Source organism: Helianthus annuus, chromosome 6 (assembly GCF_002127325.2).
Source record: "Helianthus annuus cultivar XRQ/B chromosome 6, HanXRQr2.0-SUNRISE, whole genome shotgun sequence".
NCBI classification, from domain to species: domain Eukaryota; kingdom Viridiplantae; phylum Streptophyta; class Magnoliopsida; order Asterales; family Asteraceae; genus Helianthus; species Helianthus annuus.
The window spans coordinates 52493268-52513201 of NC_035438.2; the positions used below are offsets into that span (position 1 = coordinate 52493268).

The 19934-nt window shown below is 37.1% G+C and overlaps 2 protein-coding genes and 1 long non-coding RNA gene across 39 annotated transcripts; all 3 read right to left on the minus strand.

Moving 5' to 3' along the window:
- Positions 1–294: 294 nt before the first annotated feature.
- On the minus strand, positions 295–2075 carry LOC110863993. The gene is made up of 3 exons (XR_002549528.2): positions 1868–2075; positions 1290–1356; positions 295–485 (listed from the first exon to the last, which is right to left on the minus strand). It is a non-coding gene; the product is annotated as an uncharacterized LOC110863993 (long non-coding RNA).
- Positions 2076–13725: 11650 nt separating this feature from the next.
- LOC110865485 lies at positions 13726–18214 on the minus strand. 37 transcript variants are annotated; one of them, XR_004861279.1, is made up of 7 exons: positions 16831–18213; positions 16612–16669; positions 15908–16122; positions 14850–15720; positions 14615–14731; positions 14446–14534; positions 13726–14017 (listed from the first exon to the last, which is right to left on the minus strand). XR_004861279.1 is itself a non-coding variant. In XM_035974753.1 (6 exons), the coding sequence occupies exons 3-6, from the start codon at positions 15997–15999 to the stop codon at positions 13896–13898; spliced, it is 348 nt and encodes a 115-aa protein (XP_035830646.1). In that variant the 5' UTR covers positions 16000–16122; positions 16612–16669; positions 16759–18214; the 3' UTR covers positions 13726–13895. The 37 variants fall into 37 exon arrangements, 5 of the variants coding, with proteins under 5 accessions (XP_035830646.1, XP_035830647.1, XP_035830645.1 ...); XR_004861288.1 differs by lacking the exon at positions 14446–14534 and having other exon boundaries at positions 13726–13945; positions 14850–16122; positions 16831–17174; positions 17476–17730; positions 17870–18212; XR_004861272.1 differs by having other exon boundaries at positions 13726–13945; positions 14446–14731; positions 14850–16122; positions 16831–17730; positions 17870–18213.
- Positions 18215–18550: 336 nt separating this feature from the next.
- On the minus strand, positions 18551–19213 carry LOC110865486 (17.8 kDa class I heat shock protein). Its single transcript, XM_022114744.2, has one exon. The coding sequence runs from the start codon at positions 19142–19144 to the stop codon at positions 18668–18670; it is 477 nt and encodes a 158-aa protein (XP_021970436.1). The 5' UTR covers positions 19145–19213; the 3' UTR covers positions 18551–18667.
- Positions 19214–19934: the final 721 nt, after the last annotated feature.

The window sequence follows — 19934 nt, forward strand, 5'->3', positions numbered from 1 at the left end:
AAATGCCATATGTTGACTATTATGCCCAAATATCCATAAAATGTGATTTTTGAAAATATAAAAGGGTAGACATCTTAGTTACTGAATTATAAACTTGTACCCAAAATTCGACATCAGTTTGAGGTCTAGATTAGGAATTATGCTCATTAGCGTAATTAGAAGCTTTCTTAAGTAAATAATTAGCGTAACTAGCATATAGCCTAACTAAACCCAAATTTTTGTTACACCCAGTTTATAATATCAGATTTAACAACATGTAAGACTTACAATTTATGCCAAAAGTAGACTTTACAAAAAAAAACTTTCAAGATTTGAGAACCAACTAGTTACGACATTCACAAGCTTAACCTACCAAATCATGTTCAAAGTAAAACTACAAGTGTTTATTTTAGAACAAAACAAAAGATCAAGTGCGGAAGCGTAGTATTGTGTGTTCGGTTCGACTTGATTGCTTGATCATCATCCTTTACTTGAGTACCTGAAAACTAATATTTTAAACAGGCGTTAGCATTATGATTCTAAAATTTCACGTAATTAACCAGATTCGAACGCGTATTCAAGAAATTAAAAACAGAATCACACCAAACTGGGTTCCACCGTAACTTACGGTGACACCGTAAGTTACGGTGGCTTCTGGACAAATTGGAGCCTACCGTAAACCAGTAGGATCCCACCGTAACAGATTTGCAGGCCACCGTAAATTACGGTACCACCGTAATTTACGGTGAGCCCTGCACAAAAGCCCCCTTGTTTCAAATGCAGTTTTGCTGATTCTTTTATGCGTCAAAACAGCTTAATTTCACATAATTTGTTAAGCGACTGGTCTAATTTCTCCATACATGTATTTTACTTATGCTAATACTCAACTATTCTTATGCGGGCATGTCTACGGAATTAACTTACAAACTAAATTACAAGGCTTTTTAGTTAGTCGTTTGTACTATTGTCATGCATCAAATCTAAACCTTAACTCCTATATTAAGAGCAAAGTTTCTTAATTTGCTTATGGTGTTCGCTACACGGCTTACACATCATGTAATTCACGCATTTTATATAATAGTGTCTTGCTTCGTGCTTATTACCAAAACTTGTTTGACCCGTTTGGGTGCTAAATTTGCACACCACTAAGGATATGCAAGATTTCATGCTTTTCACTTGTTTTGACCCGTTTACTTGTTTAAGAAGCACAATCACTTTCGTGACACAATGTTCTATTCTATTTACCATGCTTTTCACTATAACATAAGAACGATAATTAACCTTGATGTAACGAAGCAATAGTTTCGTACCTTTAGAGTACACCCTTTCCCCGTGGATTCCTTTCGGCTTGTCCGCTTGACGATCCGGACTCTTTGCCTAAAAATTTCAGTTTACAACATGTTTAGAACTATTTTTATGACCACAATCACATCATTATGGACCATTATCAAATCTGCGTTTTTATCCAAATTTTTACATTTGAATCCTCACTTAGGCATTTCAACAAACACCTAACGAGGCAGATTTTCCTACAATAATTACCAAGTTCGTGACGTGAAATTTAACATCTAATTTCACTTTATTTTCATAAAAGTTTATATTATCTTGACATCAATATTTCTGAATTACTTCACTAATTCAGATTTTGCTAAATTTAGAGTAAAATCTTTAGTATTCACCAAGTTTCTTTTAATTCTTTGTTCCCCACATGTAAACCCAAACTCTTACAAACATGACATAAGGTTTTGACAAGGAATCACCTAGTGTTTAACCATAGACATCAAATTACTTCAAGATTCATTCATGCATTGCATATCTAGGCTAAATTTCAGTTTATCCTAGTTAACCCAAGATTCAAGATGGAACAAAATATCAAGATTTTTCATACCTTTATGATCCTCACTACGAGGGGATCACTAATTCGTGTTTAGAACTTGATTTGAGACAGATTTGGGGCTTCAATTTAAAGGATTTTGGTGTGAAGCTAGGGTTTGAAGAACCCCCTTGTCGCCCCTCTTCTCTTGATCGACCAGACACACCAATTTTGGTGTGTTTGGTTTGGTTTTGTTACTATTAGTAACCAACTTTTCTAATTTGTCAAGTTTATTCCCCCAACTTTGTTTTGTTCTTAAGTTAATGTGTTTTAGGCATATCATGCATTATTTCAAGACTTGAACTTAACTAGTTTATGTTCCTAGTTAGTAATTTCTTGTTTATTAATTCTTTAAAATTTCAAGGTAAGGGTTTTTATTTTCGGGGTGTTACAAGTCCACCCCCCTTAAAAAGGGTTTCGTCCCCGAAACCGAATTACGTACCGAATAAAAAATGGTATAGCCGTTGCATCTCCTCTTCGGATTCCCATGTGGTATCCGCCCCTTTCTTGTGTTCCCATTTGACCCTCACTTGGTTGATCTCTTTGTTCCTTAGGGTTTTCACCTTACGATCTAAAATCGCAATAGGTCTTACCACATAGTTGAGGCTGTTATCCACCTCGATATCATCGTAGTGGATATGAGCGGTCTCATCAGCCAAACATTTTCGAAGATGTGACACGTGGAATGTGTTATGTATCCCACTCAACTCTTCGGGTAATTCAAGACGATATGCTACTTTACCGACCCGTTCAGTGACTCTAAATGGCCGAATAAATCTTGGGCTTAGTTTTCCCCTTTTTCTGAATCTAATAATACCCTTCCATGGGGAAACTTTTAGCATAACCATATCGCTAACCTGAAATTCAATTGGCCTATTTCTTTTATCTGCATATGCCTTTTGCCGGTCTTGAGCCGCTTTCAAGTGTGCCCGAAATATGTCGATTTTCGCATTTGTAGTTCGGATTATATCAGCAGGTGCTAGCCCCCGCGGACCCACTTCTCCCCAACATACTGGAGTCCGACATTTTCTGCCATATAATAGCTCATACGGGGCCATTTTAATACTCGTGTGATAGCTATTGTTATATGCAAATTCGACCAAAGGTAAATGGACGTCCCAACTACCTCCAAAGTCAATAATGCAAGCCCGTAGCATATCTCCCAACGTTTGTATTGTTCTTTCGCTCTGCCCATCAGTTTGTGGATGGTAAGCAGTGCTGAGGAACAATTTAGTTCCCATTTGTTCTTGGAATTCACGCCAGAATTTCGAAGTAAATCGAGTATCTCTGTCTGACACAATGGATATCGGTACCCCATGCCTTGCTATGATTTCATTGGTGTATACTTCCGACATTTTCTCAGACGTATAAGTCTCACGAATCGGAATAAAGTGAGCACTTTTAGTTAGCCTATCTACGACTACCCATATAGCATCAAAGCCACGACTTGTTTTAGGCAGTTTGGTCAATAGGTCCATCGTAATTTGCTCCCATTTCCAAACCGGGATTTCTAACGGTTGAAGTTTACCATATGGCTTTTGGTGTTCCGCCTTAACTTGTAGGCAAGTCAAACACTTTTCCACGTATTTCACGGTGTCCCGCTTCATTCCGGGCCACCAATAGTTTTGCTTCAAATCATTATACATCTTGGTCGCTCCCGGATGAATGGAATAACGGGATTTATGAGCTTCATCAAGTAGAAGCTTCTTAACCTCACATGTGTTAGGGACCCAGATTCTATTAAAACGAGTCTTTAGGCCGTGACTGCCTATCTCCAGGTCTTTAACTTGGCCGATAATTCTTTCCCTTTTCCAGTTTTCCGCCTTTACAGCTTCATCCTGTGCTTCTCGAATTCGTTCTAGTAAGCTTGAAGTCACAACAAGTTGCATTGATCTTACCCGTATCGGGGTATAATCTGCTTTGCGACTCAGCGCATCGGCCACTGCATTGGCCTTTCCAGGGTGGTAATGTATTTCACAATCGAAATCTTTGACTGTTTCCAACCACCGCCTTTGTCTCATGTTTAATTCCTTCTGATCGAAGAAATATTTCAAGCTTTTATGGTCGGTAAAAATTGTAAATTTTACCCCGTACAAATAATGCCTCCATATCTTTAAGGCAAACACCACCGCCGCCAATTCCAAGTCGTGAACCGGGTATTTCTTTTCATGAACCTTCAATTGCCTCGAGGCGTAGGCGATGACCTTACCTCGTTGCATCAAAACACACCCGAGCCCTAAATAGGAAGCATCCGAGTAAACTTCCATGCCGTCAGTCCCTTCCGGTAATGTCAATACCGGAGCGTGGGTCAACCTTTCTTTGAGCGTTTGAAAAGCTTCCTCTTGCTTAACGCCCCATACAAACTTTTCCTCCTTGCGAGTCAATTTGGTCAATGGCAAGGCAATTTTGGAGAAATCCTGTATGAATTTCCGATAATACCCCGCAAGCCCTAAAAAGCTTCGGATTTCTGAGGGGTTTCTTGGGGGGTTCCATTTTGACACCGCTTCCACCTTGGACGGATCCACTAGTACTCCATCGGTACTAATGATATGTCCAAGAAATTGCACCTCTCTTAGCCAGAAAGCGCACTTAGAAAATTTTGCATATAGCTTTTCTCGTCTGAGGGTGTCTAATACTTCCCGCAAATGACACACATGCTCAGCTTCATTCTTCGAATATACCAAAATGTCATCGATAAATACGATTACCGACTTATCTAGCATGGGTTTGCAAACCCGGTTCATGAGGTCCATGAAAGCCGCGGGTGCATTTGTCAATCCAAAGGGCATTACAAGGAACTCATAATGCCCGTACCGTGTACGAAAGGCCGTCTTCGGTACGTCTTCCTCCTTGACTTTCAATTGGTGATAACCAGATCGGAGATCAATTTTGGAGAACCAACTTGCTCCTTGTAATTGGTCAAATAAATCATCAATTCTTGGAAGTGGGTATCGATTCTTCACCGTGAGTTTGTTTAACTCTCGGTAATCGATACACATGCGCATACTGCCATCCTTCTTTTTCACGAATAAGACTGGTGCGCCCCACGGAGACACACTCGGTCGGATAAACCCCTTGTCAAGAAATTCCTGAATTTGAGACATCAATTCTTGTAACTCCGACGGTGCAAGTCGGTATGGCGCCTTGGCCACGGGTTTCGCGCCCGGAATCAACTCGATTCCGAACTCTACCTCCCGTTCTGGTGGTATCCCCGGTAGCTCTTCCGGGAACACGTCTTCATAATCTCGCACGACCGGTACATTCTCAATTTTGAGGGGTTCTTTTTCCGTTTCGCTTGCATATACCATATAGGCCTTGCATCCATGTTTCATGAGTTTACGGGCTTCTAGCATTGTGCATATCACCGGGTTACCTCCCCTTTTCTCCGTATATCGTAACTTGTTTTCCGCTAGGTGACGTTAGTTTTATTTCCTTTCGGAAACAAACCACTTTCGCGTGGTAACGGGATAGCCAATCCATTCCCACTACCACTTGAAATTCTCCCATCGACATCGGAATCAAGTCTATTGCGTATTCCTCGTCATCAATGTTCATCATACAGTTTTCACATACATCGCAAACAATAAAGCTTTTGTTATTACCTATCTCTACTTCTAAGGGCATAGGTAATTTTGTTAGAACAAATGAAGGGTGCCGAATAAACCCATATGAAACAAAGGATTTATTCGCACCAGTATCAAATAACACACGTGCGGGAATTGAGTTTACAATAAATATACCTGAGACCACGTCAGGTTCGACCTTTGCTTCAGCAGCGGTCAGTTGGAAAGATCTTGCTTTGGCTTTTGAGGCTTCACCTTTCGAGTCTTGCCCTTCTTTCTTTCCCACCAGTTCCGGGCACTCCGATCTTTTGTGACCCGTTCGGTAACAGTTGTAACAAACGGTCACTTTCTCCGGGCATGATATAGCCATATGTCCCGTTTTTCGACATATGGGACAGGGCTTATCTTTGAAGCGACATTCACCCTTATGATTCTTGCCACAGATTTTGCAACTTGGTGTACCGCCCTTTGTATCTGATTTCTTCACTATTTCATTCGTTCTTGCTTTCTTGGTAGGGCTTGGATTTACGTCTTGTGCCCTTCGTTCACCCCGTTCTATACTCTTTTTCAGCTCGATCTCCCTTTCCCGAGCGGCATTGACAATCTCGGTAAGGGTCTCGTACTTTGAAGGGGTTATGAACTCCCTATACTCTGCGCTTAGCATGTTATGGTAGTAATAAACCTTTTGCTCTTCATTCGTTATCAGATCGTCACAAAACTTCATCTTGTCCATAAACATCCCCGTGATCTTGTCTATGGATTCACCTTTGTGTCTGAGTTGCATGAACTCTTCCTTGATCTTGTTTATAACCGCTTTGGGACTATGGTGTTTAAGAAACGGCGTCTTAAACTCCTCCCATGTCATGGCCTTAGCCGCTTCGCTTCCAATCTCCTTCTTTTTATTATCCCACCAGTCTTTCGCTTGACCTCTTAATTGACCCGTACCATAAGCTACGTAGTCATTCTCATCGCAATGAGTTCTCTCGAATACTCCCTCGATATCGCCTATCCATCGTTGACACACGATTGGATCAACCTCCCCATTATATATAGGTGGTTTACAAGCTATGAATTCCTTGTATGAACAAGGCTTTCGTTCCCCAGATTTTTCCTTTGCTAGATTCGAATTATCTTCTAGCTTCTTGATTCTCTCTTCTATTACTGATAAAATCGTGTTTTGAATTTTATCAATGAAGTTTGACAAACTGTTTTCGATCGCCTTTCCAACCTCTTCGGCAATCACTATCCTCATTTGTTCGGTGACTCTTGGCACCGCATCATCATCACCTCCATCCGCCATCTTTAATACTGAAATGTTTACATACATTGTTAAACATTTCATTTGTAACACATGTTTTACTTGTTTTGATTTAATCAAGTTCGTGACTTGACTCAATCATTCTTGTTTCATGCCTTTCTTGTGTTTGAGTGTGTTTACACACTCTTGATTCTATCGTTCTTGTTTCATGCTTTTCTTGTGTTTGAGTGTGTTTACACACTCTTTTCCATGCATATTTGTTCGTGAATTATTTCTATACTCTTTAAATTTTACTTAAGCAATTACTCTTACCGGATGTTGATCAAGCTTGAACCGAACACTTATTGGCAACCTTAAGCTCTGATTACCAACTTGTTACACCCAGTTTATAATATCAGATTTAACAACATGTAAGACTTACAATTTATGCCAAAAGTAGACTTTACAAAAAAAAAACTTTCAAGATTTGAGAACCAACTAGTTACGACATTCACAAGCTTAACTTACCAAATCATGTTCAAAGTAAAACTACAAGTGTTTATTTTAGAACAAAACAAAAGATCAAGTGCGGAAGCGTTGTATTGTGTGTTCGGTTCGACTTGATTGCTTGATCATCATCCTTTACTTGAGTACATGAAAACTAATATTTTAAACAGGCGTTAGCATTATGATTCTAAAATTTCACGTAATTAACCAGATTCGAACGCGTATTCAAGAAATTAAAAACAGAATCACACCAAACTGGGTTCCACCGTAACTTACGGTGACACCATAAGTTACGGTGGCTTCTGGACAAATTGGAGCCTAACGTAAACCAGTAGGATCCCACCGTAACAGATTTGCAGGCCACCGTAAATTACGGTACCACCATAATTTACGGTGAGCCCTGCACAAAAACCCCCTTGTTTCAAATGCAGTTTTGCTGATTCTTTTATGCGTCAAAACAGCTTAATTTCACATAATTTGTTAAGCGACTGGTCTAATTTCTCCATACATGTATTTTACTTATGCTAATACTCAACTATTCTTATGCGGGCATGTCTACGGAATTAACTTACAAACTAAATTACAAGGCTTTTTAGTTAGTCGTTTGTACTATTGTCATGCATCAAATCTAAACCTTAACTCCTATATTAAGAGCAAAGTTTCTTAATTTGCTTATGGTGTTCGCTACACGGCTTACACATCATGTAATTCACGCATTTTATATAATAGTGTCTTGCTTCGTGCTTATTACGAAAACTTGTTTGACCCGTTTGGGTGCTAAATTTGCACACCACTAAGGATATGCAAGATTTCATGCTTTTCACTTGTTTTGACCCGTTTACTTGTTTAAGAAGCACAATCACTTTCGTGACACAATGTTCTATTCTATTTACCATGCTTTTCACTATAACATAAGAACGATAATTAACCTTGATGTAACGAAGCAATAGTTTCGTACCTTTAGAGCACACCCTTTCCCCGTGGATTCCTTTCGGCTTGTCCGCTTGACGATCCGGACTCTTTGCCTAAAAATTTCAGTTTACAACATGTTTAGAACTCTTTTTATGACCACAATCACATCATTATGGACCATTATCAAATCTGCGTTTTTATCCAAATTTTTACATTTGAATCCTCACTTAGGCATTTCAACAAACACCTAACGGGGCAGATTTTCCTACAATAATTACCAAGTTCATGACGTGAAATTTAACATCTAATTTCACTTTATTTTCATAAAAGTTTATATTATCTTGACATCAATATTTCTGAATTACTTCACTAATTCAGATTTTGCTAAATTAAGAGTCAAAATCTCTAGTATTCACCAAGTTTCTTTTAATTCTTTGTTCCCCACATGTAAACCCAAACTCTTACAAACATGACATAAGGTTTTGACAAGGAATCACCTAGTGTTTAACCATAGACATCAAATTACTTCAAGATTTATTCATGCATTGCATATCTAGGCTAAATTTCAGTTTATCCTAGTTAACCCAAGATTCAAGATGGAACAAAATATCAAGATTTTTCATACCTTTATGATCCTCACTACGAGGGGATCACTAATTCGTGTTTAGAACTTGATTTGAGACAGATTTGGGGCTTCAATTTAAAGGATTTTGGTGTGAAGCTAGGGTTTGAAGAACCCCCTTGTCGCCCCTCTTCTCTTGATCGACCAGACACACCAATTTTGGTGTGTTTGGTTTGGTTTTGTTACTATTAGTAACCAACTTTTCTAATTTGTCAAGTTTAGTCCCCCAACTTTGTTTTGTTCTTAAGTTAATGTGTTTTAGGCATATCATGCATTATTTCAAGACTTGAACTTAACTAGGTTATGTTCCTAGTTAGTAATTTCTTGTTTATTAATTCTTTAAAATTTCAAGGTTAGGGTTTTTATTTTCGGGGTGTTACAATTTTATATGAAAACTTTATACCCACTGATATGTAATAATATTTTGGGATTTTTAAAGATTTTTATTTATTTTTAGGCTGAGTATAACTTAGAGTCCTAGGCTTATTTCGGTAATTGTCGGTTATGCCCTTTTTGGCAATAAAATGAGTTTTATAAATCCTTTTGACCTCAAACCTTTTTCTACTGAGTTATTATGATAAATGTATTATTTTGAGCCTTCTGGAATTATAAAAATATCAACTTTTCTTTTAAAAACCGGAAATGGCTCCAAATCGCCTTTTAGGCATTTTTACGACATAGTCTATGTCAAAACTAGTTTATATGCATAAGGGTCAATACCTACTGATATATTTAGTAAAATTCTATATTATAACAGTGAACTAAAGATTGAAACTCAGATTTCCAGTTTTGACCTTATAGGCTTATGTGAAATTACCAAAATGCCCTTTTGGTGCATAGGATGGTTATAATTAATAAAATTCACATATATTTGATACTATACTGTTATAACCTGATAAACTAAGTATAAATACTGATTTATTCAGATATGTAACTCAGATTGCTTGTCTAACTCTTTTATACCCTTTTAAATGACCAAAATGCCCTTTTGAGGCGTAATTTGAGTTTAAAACCATTTGGGGCATAATAGGACATATCTTACTGATATCACAACATATTTAGTGCATATAATCTTAGGAAAACTTGTATATGAATTATATGGTTACCCGTTACGCTTTTTCGCGTTCGGATCGACTTATGTAACTAGTTTACACATATTAGCCGAAACGGGTCAAACCGTATCATCTTTGTCTCAAAATACAGAATGTGTTTAGTTTACCCATATTATACAAGTTTCCAAACTTGTTGGGTCTGAATCACATTCCATTTCCGGTTTTCACCTTTCATGCGATTAAACCATAACTATCCTTTGAAACTAACCGGTCTAAGCTTAGGCTAAACTAAAGACCCGTTAGGATTCTAATAGGTTATTATAAACCTTCGTTCCAGAATAGGAGACCAGTAAAAGACACTTGCATTTACTTATTGTGGTTTTATACTTGCTCAGGTAAATACTTTTAACTTATTTTCCCTTATAAGGGCTTGGGGTACGGTATATAAAATACTGCTTGGTCGGGCAATTGACCCTAACTCATTAGTAATTGGGTATTATCAATGTGACCCGTTTGAAAACTGGTTTTGTTTGTTTTACGCCTTTGGAAGCTTAATGACCATGTCCCGGATATCCTTGGCATCATTTTACGAAATGGCCACGACCTTGACACGCGGGTGTAGGCGTACACCCGACAATGTGTCCATATTTATTAAGGTTTAACCGTTGGTTTCCCGCCGCGGTTTTTTTACTATGTGGTATGTCAATTAACCTTAAACCCGGCATGAAACAGGTGACTGAACGCATGACGAACATGTAATTCTTTTACAAGATTAGCTTTGATTAATTATCCCCAAGTTATAAAAAGTTTTGTGCTACATGCACTTAAATCAAATTTTACAACATTTTCAAAATGAGTCAGTTAAATTGTATTTACCAGTGTAAACTGACGTATTTTCCCCAAAAAGATTAAGTGCAGGTTCTACACGTAATAGGCTGGTTACTCCTTAGCATCGTTAGAGTCTCGCAAGCTTGGGATGCCATTCATCTGTTGAACATTTTTCCTTTTTATATTGATCCGCTTGTGGATCTATTTCAGCTACTATGTGATTCTTGGATATTACAATATGTTTGGTTGAAATAAATCTATTTTATTGCTTCCGCTGTGCATTATAATTTGTGTTGTTTGACCATGATGATATCAACTACGTCACGTTACTCCCCCACCGGGCCCACCGGTGACACGTGGAAATTAGGGGTGTGACATAAGTGATATGGTGGGTTTACTTTATAAAATTTATATTTTTCAATTTGTTGTTATGTTCCTTGTGTTGGGCGATTTTTGGCAGCGGAGCCGCCAGTGAAGGCGGCTGACCATGCGGGACAGAACTATATCAGGTTTGGTCCGACTCTTTAGCCGCGTTTATTTGATTATACGTCAAGCCGATCTCTTTGAAGAGCGGTGGTTAATCAATTGCATTGACGAATTATATTTTTGGTTGCATTTAAACATTAATAGTATAGTTTCGACTCAGTTTTTTTTAATCTTCATTTTGATCTTTTCCTTATCTATCCTTAGGAGGACATGCTAAAGAACGCAAATAATCAAGGAACAACCATCCTCCATAATCTGAAGGTAGATTATACTTTGGGAGATTTCGAGGTAAATCAAAATATTCATTTTGTATAATATTTCCAAGTTTCGTATTTAGTTATAACAAAGTTATGCCATAATGCAATACAATACTAACAAAAAAAATGAAAGATATCCTCTAAGGTGGATCTTTTACAGTGGTTATTTGCTATGTTTTAATTTTCTTGCTTTTGGTCAATTAAAGATGCTAACATTAGTTAGCATGAATTCTCGGACCCTTTGTGATCTTTTACAGTGATTATTTGCTATTTTATTTTTCTTGCTTTTTGTCAATTAAAGATGCTAACATCAGTTAGCATTACACGTTTTGTAGGTAATTTTATGGAGCTACACATATTGGTGGTTGTTTAGGGGAGTTAACGGGCTCTCATATTCATCGCTTTTCATGGAGGTAAGTTGATTTCTTATATCATTTCATATCATTTTTGTTGAGCTGGGTAAAAGGTCAAGATGGGTTGAGCCAGGTTGGTGACCTGTTCAGTACAGTTGACCCGTTATAATATATTTGCATTAAAGGCATCATGCAAGCTGGTTGGATGATCGTCTTTTTTCAAATAATTTGACCCGTTATAATTAGTTTTCCAGTTGAGGATACCCATAATGTAGTGAATGTAGAAAGCATATTGTTATCATTCTAAAGCTTTGTTTGGTGCTTTAATATTTGGTGCAGAAGGTATCTATCCGGCAACCCTTAGACGTGAAGCCCAACTTTGGAAAGGTCTAGAACAAAAATGATGATCTACATGGGCTTCAATGCCGGTATATATTATATGTTTATGCATTTTCGGTTTTCCTATAACTTTCTACTTTGATTCATGATTTATTTTGTAAATGAAATCACTTGAAGTTTCAACCAATTGTTTAGTTTTTGGCATGAAATTTGTGGACTTGGGATTAAACTCACATTGAATGTTTATTTGCTGATAGGTATTGCTGGGTTTGGTGGTAAGTGCAGGTTATTGGACTTGGGTTTAACTTGGATGATGGCTAGAAGCTTGAAGTTTGTTGCTGATGCGTATGAAAGCCGATAGAGTTTTGAAGATTGATGTTTTTTGTTTGAACTGTATTTAGTCTTGATTTTGGTTGTTTTCGTTTATTTTTTGTTTGGATTTTGAATAGGTTTTATGTTTGTAATACTTGGGTTGTGTGTGGTCGCGAGTAGAGTTAGAAGTAGTAATTGTTATTGGTTAGAGTGGTTGGGGTAGGGGTTTGTTAAAACCCGTTCTGTAAGGCCTTAGGCGTTTTTGAGGTTGGTGTTCTTGGGGTATGTCTCGGAAGACCCAATGCTCTTTAGGTGTAACTATTATTTTTTAATTTTATTAATAAAGTTTTGACGGGGTGCCGTCCCCGTTTAGAAAAACAAAAGATTGAATTAATTACTTTAGTTGCATGCTTAATTTGAGGTTTTCTTTGTAAATAGGCTTCCTTGATTTTTTTTATGGCATGGGATGAGTCGGGTTGGGTTGACACGCAAACACAACTCCGATCATCGGATATTGCAACTAGATACAATGTTGGGGCCTTTTTGTTTCTACTCTTAGGGGAATCATTGCTTATGTAATGTGGAAGGCCTTCAGCACTAATTCGAGGTTGGATCATTATTTATTTTATATCCATGGTAAAATTATGTTTACGATCAATATACATAACTTCAGGATGTCAAAGTGAAGCACTCAGTTACTCTCTTATAGCTCAATATCATCAGGATGTAATAAAGTATTTACGTATTAAACTATAATTTTTTTGTTGTTTAGCCACCCGTGTATCACACGGGAACTTAGACTAGTAACATATATATAAATATATATCGGATTTTTTTTAAAAAATCTTGTGCCCCTCGAAATCACGGGCCTTGTGCGGAAGTCATCACCGCACACCATCATAGCCGGCCCTGATATTAGGCAATCAACAATATATAAGTAATTTTATTACGCGTTCAACATTATAGTTAACTTAATTACATAATCAACAATATAACTGAACACAATATTTGTATGCGGAGACATCAGAATCAAGTAAATCATTAATAGTAAAATTAATACGCAGTATTCAGTTCATCTTCATAGCCTCATCAATTAATAGAATCACAGGTAAATTATCGATTGGAGTTCATTGACTATCGAACAGTTGATCATAGTTTTATAAAAAAACGATAAAAATGTGTTTCTTAAATTTGTTAGAGAAAGTGTCTTACATCTTTTTTTTAAACAAAAACATGTTTAAAAAATAATCATATAACGAGTAGTTTTTAATTTTTTTAAGAAAGGTTAGAAAACACTTTAAAATTAAAAGAATTTTCGTTTTTTTATATAACTAGAATTTAGCCCGCCGCGCGTTGCGCTGACGAGACAAAGCATTCGTTAGTAAATATTTCTGAAATGCTATACTACACCCCCAACGGAAACATACATTGCCACGGTTTTACATACATTTAAACAAAATCCAAACCAGCCAGCAATAATAAAACCAAATCATCAATCTATTATCAACCACGGCTAACAACATTCATACACAAATCCTCGCAAATAGAAAACTGACAAACCAACTTCAAAAGCTCCTACGCCGAAAGCATTAAGCAACCCATCCGCCACACATAATACCTCAGTCCTACCAAAACGCACATCCAAACACCCCATTAATTCCATCTTGATCATATAATTGGGACCTAGAAATTAAATTCTGTAGAATGATATAAAATTTAGAGTGTAATCACTATATAAAGATACCTATGCATACAAATCAATAACAATAATTCAAATATATCAAATTTGCCCCATGATCCTTCATGTTAACAGGTGGATCTCAGTTGTGTTTTATGAGTAATTTGTTAAGTTAAAAGATTTAACTCGAAACATGTCAATAGCTATCGAAGGTGTATTTAAATCACTGTTATTGACTCGTGACTCAAAATTTTAAATTCATGACCCATGACCCGAGTCATTGACCTGTGACTTGAGTCATGACTCAACATGATATTTAAAATTATAACAAATAAAAAATATATATTACCTATGTAAAAACAAAGTGTATGTATTAGTTGTTAAGTAAGTTTTGACTTGACTCCTTGACTCTTGGGATATGTTCTACCATGATTTAAGTATACAAACCTTTTAATATCACTTGTTGAACTTCAAAAAATTCAGAGTAATGTTTTATTTTTGGCAGGTAGATCAAACCCGGCCCGTTTTGACCGCCACTGAAAAAATTGACCATTATTTGTTATACAGGAGACAATTTCATTATAATGGCAAGTAACCTGTAAGCCGATTTATGTACCTTTTCTTGCAGAGTTCTACCTTTGTTTTCTCTAGCAGAGAGAGACATATTTGCACAGATTGTAAACTTTCCTGCAATTGTTTCTGCTTCTTTCTCGCCATGCTTTGCTTTCTCTGCCTGTTAACCATAAAAATAAAAAAACACATACGACTAAATATAATAAACCACCATTAGTAGGCCAGACTAAGAATTCTTCTTAATCCTAATTTGACTGAGTATTTTCAGTGCAAATTACCAGCTGCTTATACTTGAGGAGCTCAGTGATTTCTGTTTGTTTGCGCTCAGGCCCATGCTTAACAACTCTCGCACGACTTGCAAAGTTCAGGGAGCAAATGGTTTCTTCAAAATTACCCAAACACACTATAGATGATCTTAAAGATCAAAACAAACTTTAAGCGGGTCAAAATTACCCAGGCACACTATAGATGATCATAAAGATCAAAACACACTTGAAGCGGGTCAAAATTACCCAAACACAGTATCTTAAAGATCAAAACACACTTGAAGCGGGTTAAAATTACCCAAACACACTATATATGATCTTAAAGATCAAAACACACTATATTATAAACCAATTTATTTACAATCATCATTCTTTGTACACATGTGTCATGGAATTAAGCATTCGGTTGTATCTTAGCATCCTCTTAAAAAACATATAAACATATTCATCTCTAATTAGTTCTTTTACACCAAACTTGATTTAATTTACCAATATGGTATTGTTTTAAGCTCATATTTTCATGGTTAACACAACAATCTGGTGTATTTTAAAAATCCCCAAATTTAACAAAAGAACCCTAATCTATTAATTTCATTCTTTGTTAATTAATTTTTTAGAGATGAAAATCAAACTCTCCTTCTCCCTTCTTGGTGTCGCATACAGTACATACACACACTTTACTCTGGAAGCTTTTCTTCTAATTTCCAGCAACAGTTTAACTCACATCCTGTTTACTAAACATGCAAGCCCAAAGGGGCTTGCCGGAATTCTGATCGGGAGGATATAAAGTCATAAATGACTCACATAGTGTCTCTCAGTTGTCCTAGGTAAGACTGATCTACTCAGATTACATACACACACCTTGAATCAGTTCGCTGGAACCCTAATATAACAAATAGAACACCAATAAGATAAAAAAAAAAAGATGAGTAAAGAACAAAAAAAATTATCAATCTGAGGCTAAATTACAAATCCATTCCAGCAAAACCATGCAATTGAAGTCAAAATCATATAGAAACCCAATAATAAAATCAAATTCACGCCGTAAAGCTCAAAATCGAAGAACAAACCTGAACATCCAAAATTGGAAACAGAAAAAGAGCACGCCGTAAAGCCGACATGTGAGGATTGTGAGTGGTCCGAAAGCTACAGATGCATCCATTTCTTCATCTTTTTAAGTTATGCTCCCATAATTGTGGGTTATAAACCAGTCTAACAATGGGTTCGACTTCAACATATGGGTCTTCATAGAGCTCAACATATGTCCGGTCTCCTACCAACAAACCTAGGTGATATAAGAAAAGATGGCCACTTTAGAGATCGAGAACACATAAGGCGAGAATCAAACTCATGATAAACAATTATGATGGATCGATCACCCACAAACAATCAGTCGCCAATATTTTTCCGACTGAAAAAGCCTCTATAGAAATCTCATCCTAAACTCATATTCAGACTTTATGACGACTCAATTGTCGCAAAGTAGAACTCATGGACAACGACTGAAATGCTTGGAACAAAACCTTATTAAGAGTCTATACTCTAAATTCGTAGGTAAGTTCCAATGTTGGAAGATGGGTTGTTATTATACTACAAATATAATAAATATCTTCATTCTAAATGTCACAAACAAATTGAAACTTTGAAATCAAATCCCCCGTATACATACTTCAAATTTAGTAAACAATTTTTGTTTTATCAACCATACAAAACATCAAAGGTAATAATAAGCATATGAATAAAGTGGAATATATATATATATATATATATACACCTTCTTGGATCTTTTGCAAGGCTTCAACCAGTGAATTTTGACATGCCTTCCTCAATTTCTGCACATAACAAAAAACATGAATCTTTTTCTGTCTAATTCTTATCATTTATATAAAGTATTTTTTAGAATCATGATAACACTTCTTACACAATGGTTCCAATCATTACTATATGAGCCATCTACCCAATAAATGGAGACATGCAGACCAAAAATGCTTACTGAAATTGTTGCTGAAACACGATTCAAGTCTCTGAGGTTGTGGTTGTTGAAGATCACCTTCAAATCTCCCATTCCATCTCCAGAATCGACCGATTAGAGTCACCGGTACCGCCGCCGGAACCCTACAACATTACCGTCGGCCAGATACCATAGCCGGTGCCTCCATCACCACCGCGCCTTTCTCTATCTTACTCTGCCTCCGTCGCCCTCTCTCTCCCTCCGTCACCTCTCTCTCGCCTCCGTCGCGCACTCTCTCTGTATCTCTTTCTACGGCCAGGATGGGATGGGAAGCGGTGGATTTTTTTATTTGCCTTAAATAGCCCCTGAGGTTTACTGTTCATTTACTGTTCATTGCATCCCTTTATTAATATTAACAAGAAACAATTGGTGCAGGCTAACCATTGCAGTTGAAAGTATTAAAAATTATATTTTCCATACACAGTACCCTAGTTGTATAAAAAATAGAAATTAACCATAAAACTACAGATCATGCCCTGTACAAAAATAGGATATACACAACTTCGGTACACCAGACAAACATTCAAAACCACAAATCACCGAACAATATCACAAACAGACGAAATACACATCTCGGATATACGAATTAATTACGAATAATTACAGATCTGAGGCGATAAGGAGTACCCGAGAAAATGATGAGTGACGATGGTTTCCAATGCTAATGGAGAAAGAGTCATCGGCGATGGGGTACATGTAATTAACGATTCAATTAGGTATGAAGATAGATCGGAGAGATGAGAGTTTAGACAATGCTCGTTTTCACATGGTTTCACTTTCACCAAAACGGCAAGAAAGAGCAACACAAAACACCATGGTGGCAGAGTCAGAGTCACGGTGGTGACCCTCCGGTAACCGCCCACCCTCTTCTATACTTAACTCCTAAATTGCATCACAAATTTTACAAAACTATGAATCGATATCATCCATTTGCTCTAATCTACAATACTGTGACAAACCCCCGACCTAATCAGGTTGTCAATTCTTGTAAAAGCAGAACATGCAGGTAAAGAGGGATTACCTGAACTTCGTCGGATCTTCGTCGGAGGGTTGTGTGTCGCCTAACTTGCAGCTGAGAAAATGACATTTAGGCTTGGAGCTTCTCGTCGGAGTACTAAAAGGGTCATCGGAACCCTAAACTCCACCGTCGCCGCTGCCGTGTCGAACCAAATCCCCTCTGCAGAAAACTTCCGACTCCTGCAGACATTCTGGTAACCCTAGCCGCCGTCGTCGTTCAGCGGCGCTGTTAGATCGGTCGGTCGGAGGCCAGGGCCTGCTTACAATCGGCTGAGGCCATGACCGTATCTCTCAGTTTCTCTTCTCTCTGTTATCTTATCTCTTCTCTCACTGTAATCTTATCTTTTAAACTTACAGAAAATTGACCAAAATAACCTTACACTGTTCATTGCGTTCCTTTATTAATATATATTAATATTAATTAATTAAATTAAATTAATTAATTAATTAATTAATTAATCAAATTAATAATTAATATATATATAGGAGAATTTTAGTCGCTAAATTATCAGAGGTTATGGTTCGATCCCCCCTTCCACTTTTACGGTTAACCACAAAACACTTCATAGGTGCGATACTACTTTCAGAAACCCTATTTCTGCACCAACTCCTAATGCCTTAAAGTATCTTAAACAGTTAAACATAGTATGTCTTATGACTATTAAAACGTTTCTTAAAAGTGTAGTTTTACTTAAACGAAACACAAGCTTTATTACCTTTCAAACAAGTTACATTTGCTTAAAATAAAGTTTCTTCAACAATCAACACACATTTTGTTATTATTCATAGAAGGAAAAGATGACTAGTTAGCAGAGATATCAATGGCCTTCACCTCTGGCTTCTTCACCTCCTTCTTAGGCACTGTCACAGTCAACACACCATTCTCCATCTGAGCTTTGACCTCATCAACCTTTGCATTCTCCGGCAGCCTGAACCGCCTGAGAAACTTGCCCCAGCTCCTCTCGACACGGTGCCACCTGTCATTTTTCTCCTCTTTCTCCCTGCTCCTCTCTCCACTGATTTTCAGAATCTTATCCTCCTGCAGCTCCACCTTCACCTCTTCCTTCTTCAACCCTGGAAGATCAGCCTTGAATACATGGGCTTCTGGGGTCTCCTTCCAGTCAATCTGTGCATTCGCAAAAGCTGAAGTTTCACGGACCCCAGCTGGAATGATACTGGAAAAGGTGGTGTTGAAGAAGGGACAGTCCCATATGTCCAAAGAGAAAGGATCAATGACATTGGTTCGACGGCCCCCAAAGAAGCTTGGAATGATCGACATGATATGTTGTCTATGAAAAGAATTTGCTGATTGAAACTGTGAATGTTGCTTAAACAGAATCAGAATTTGTTGATGTGAGTTTAGGATGATAATGTGTTATTTATAGGTGAAGCAAGATGGTTCTGGGATAGTGGAGGGATTTCATTAGAGGTTTCTGGCACTTTTGTGGGCCCTTATTGTGTTTAACTAGAACTACTCTAGAGGACATATCCTTACCTAATATCTTTTAATATTATTGTACAACTTCTAGACTTTTAATTTTATTTCAGAACCAGTTGGGCCTAAACTGATGCGTTTAGGCAATACAATATGCATAACTATTGTGTGGGTTTGACTAACCCATCAAAGCAATGGGTAATTTTAGGGAACTTTGATCTGTTAAGTTTTGTTTAGGATACATGCTACTATACACAAACCCATGTAATTTTAAACTTATGTTTTTCTACACGAAAATCTGTTTTGCAAAGTTACAGCCTTACAGGGACATTAAAACAAAATATTGAATACTCTTTTTAACATTTTTAGTTAGTTGAAACAAGAAACATATACTCATAATAAAAAAAAAAAAAATCTATCCATATTTACACCGGAATGTCTTTTGTGAAGTTGATTAGTTGATTCAGGTTTGAACTTAATTTTGGACTCAAAGAGGTAGAACTTAAGCCCTAATTATATACTAATCTTATTTCATTTCATCGATATGATTTTTAATTCATTGTTTAGGTTTTTTCTAAGATTATCGTGACCCTAATTCGGTTGACACCACCATGAATAGCGACGAACAAAAACA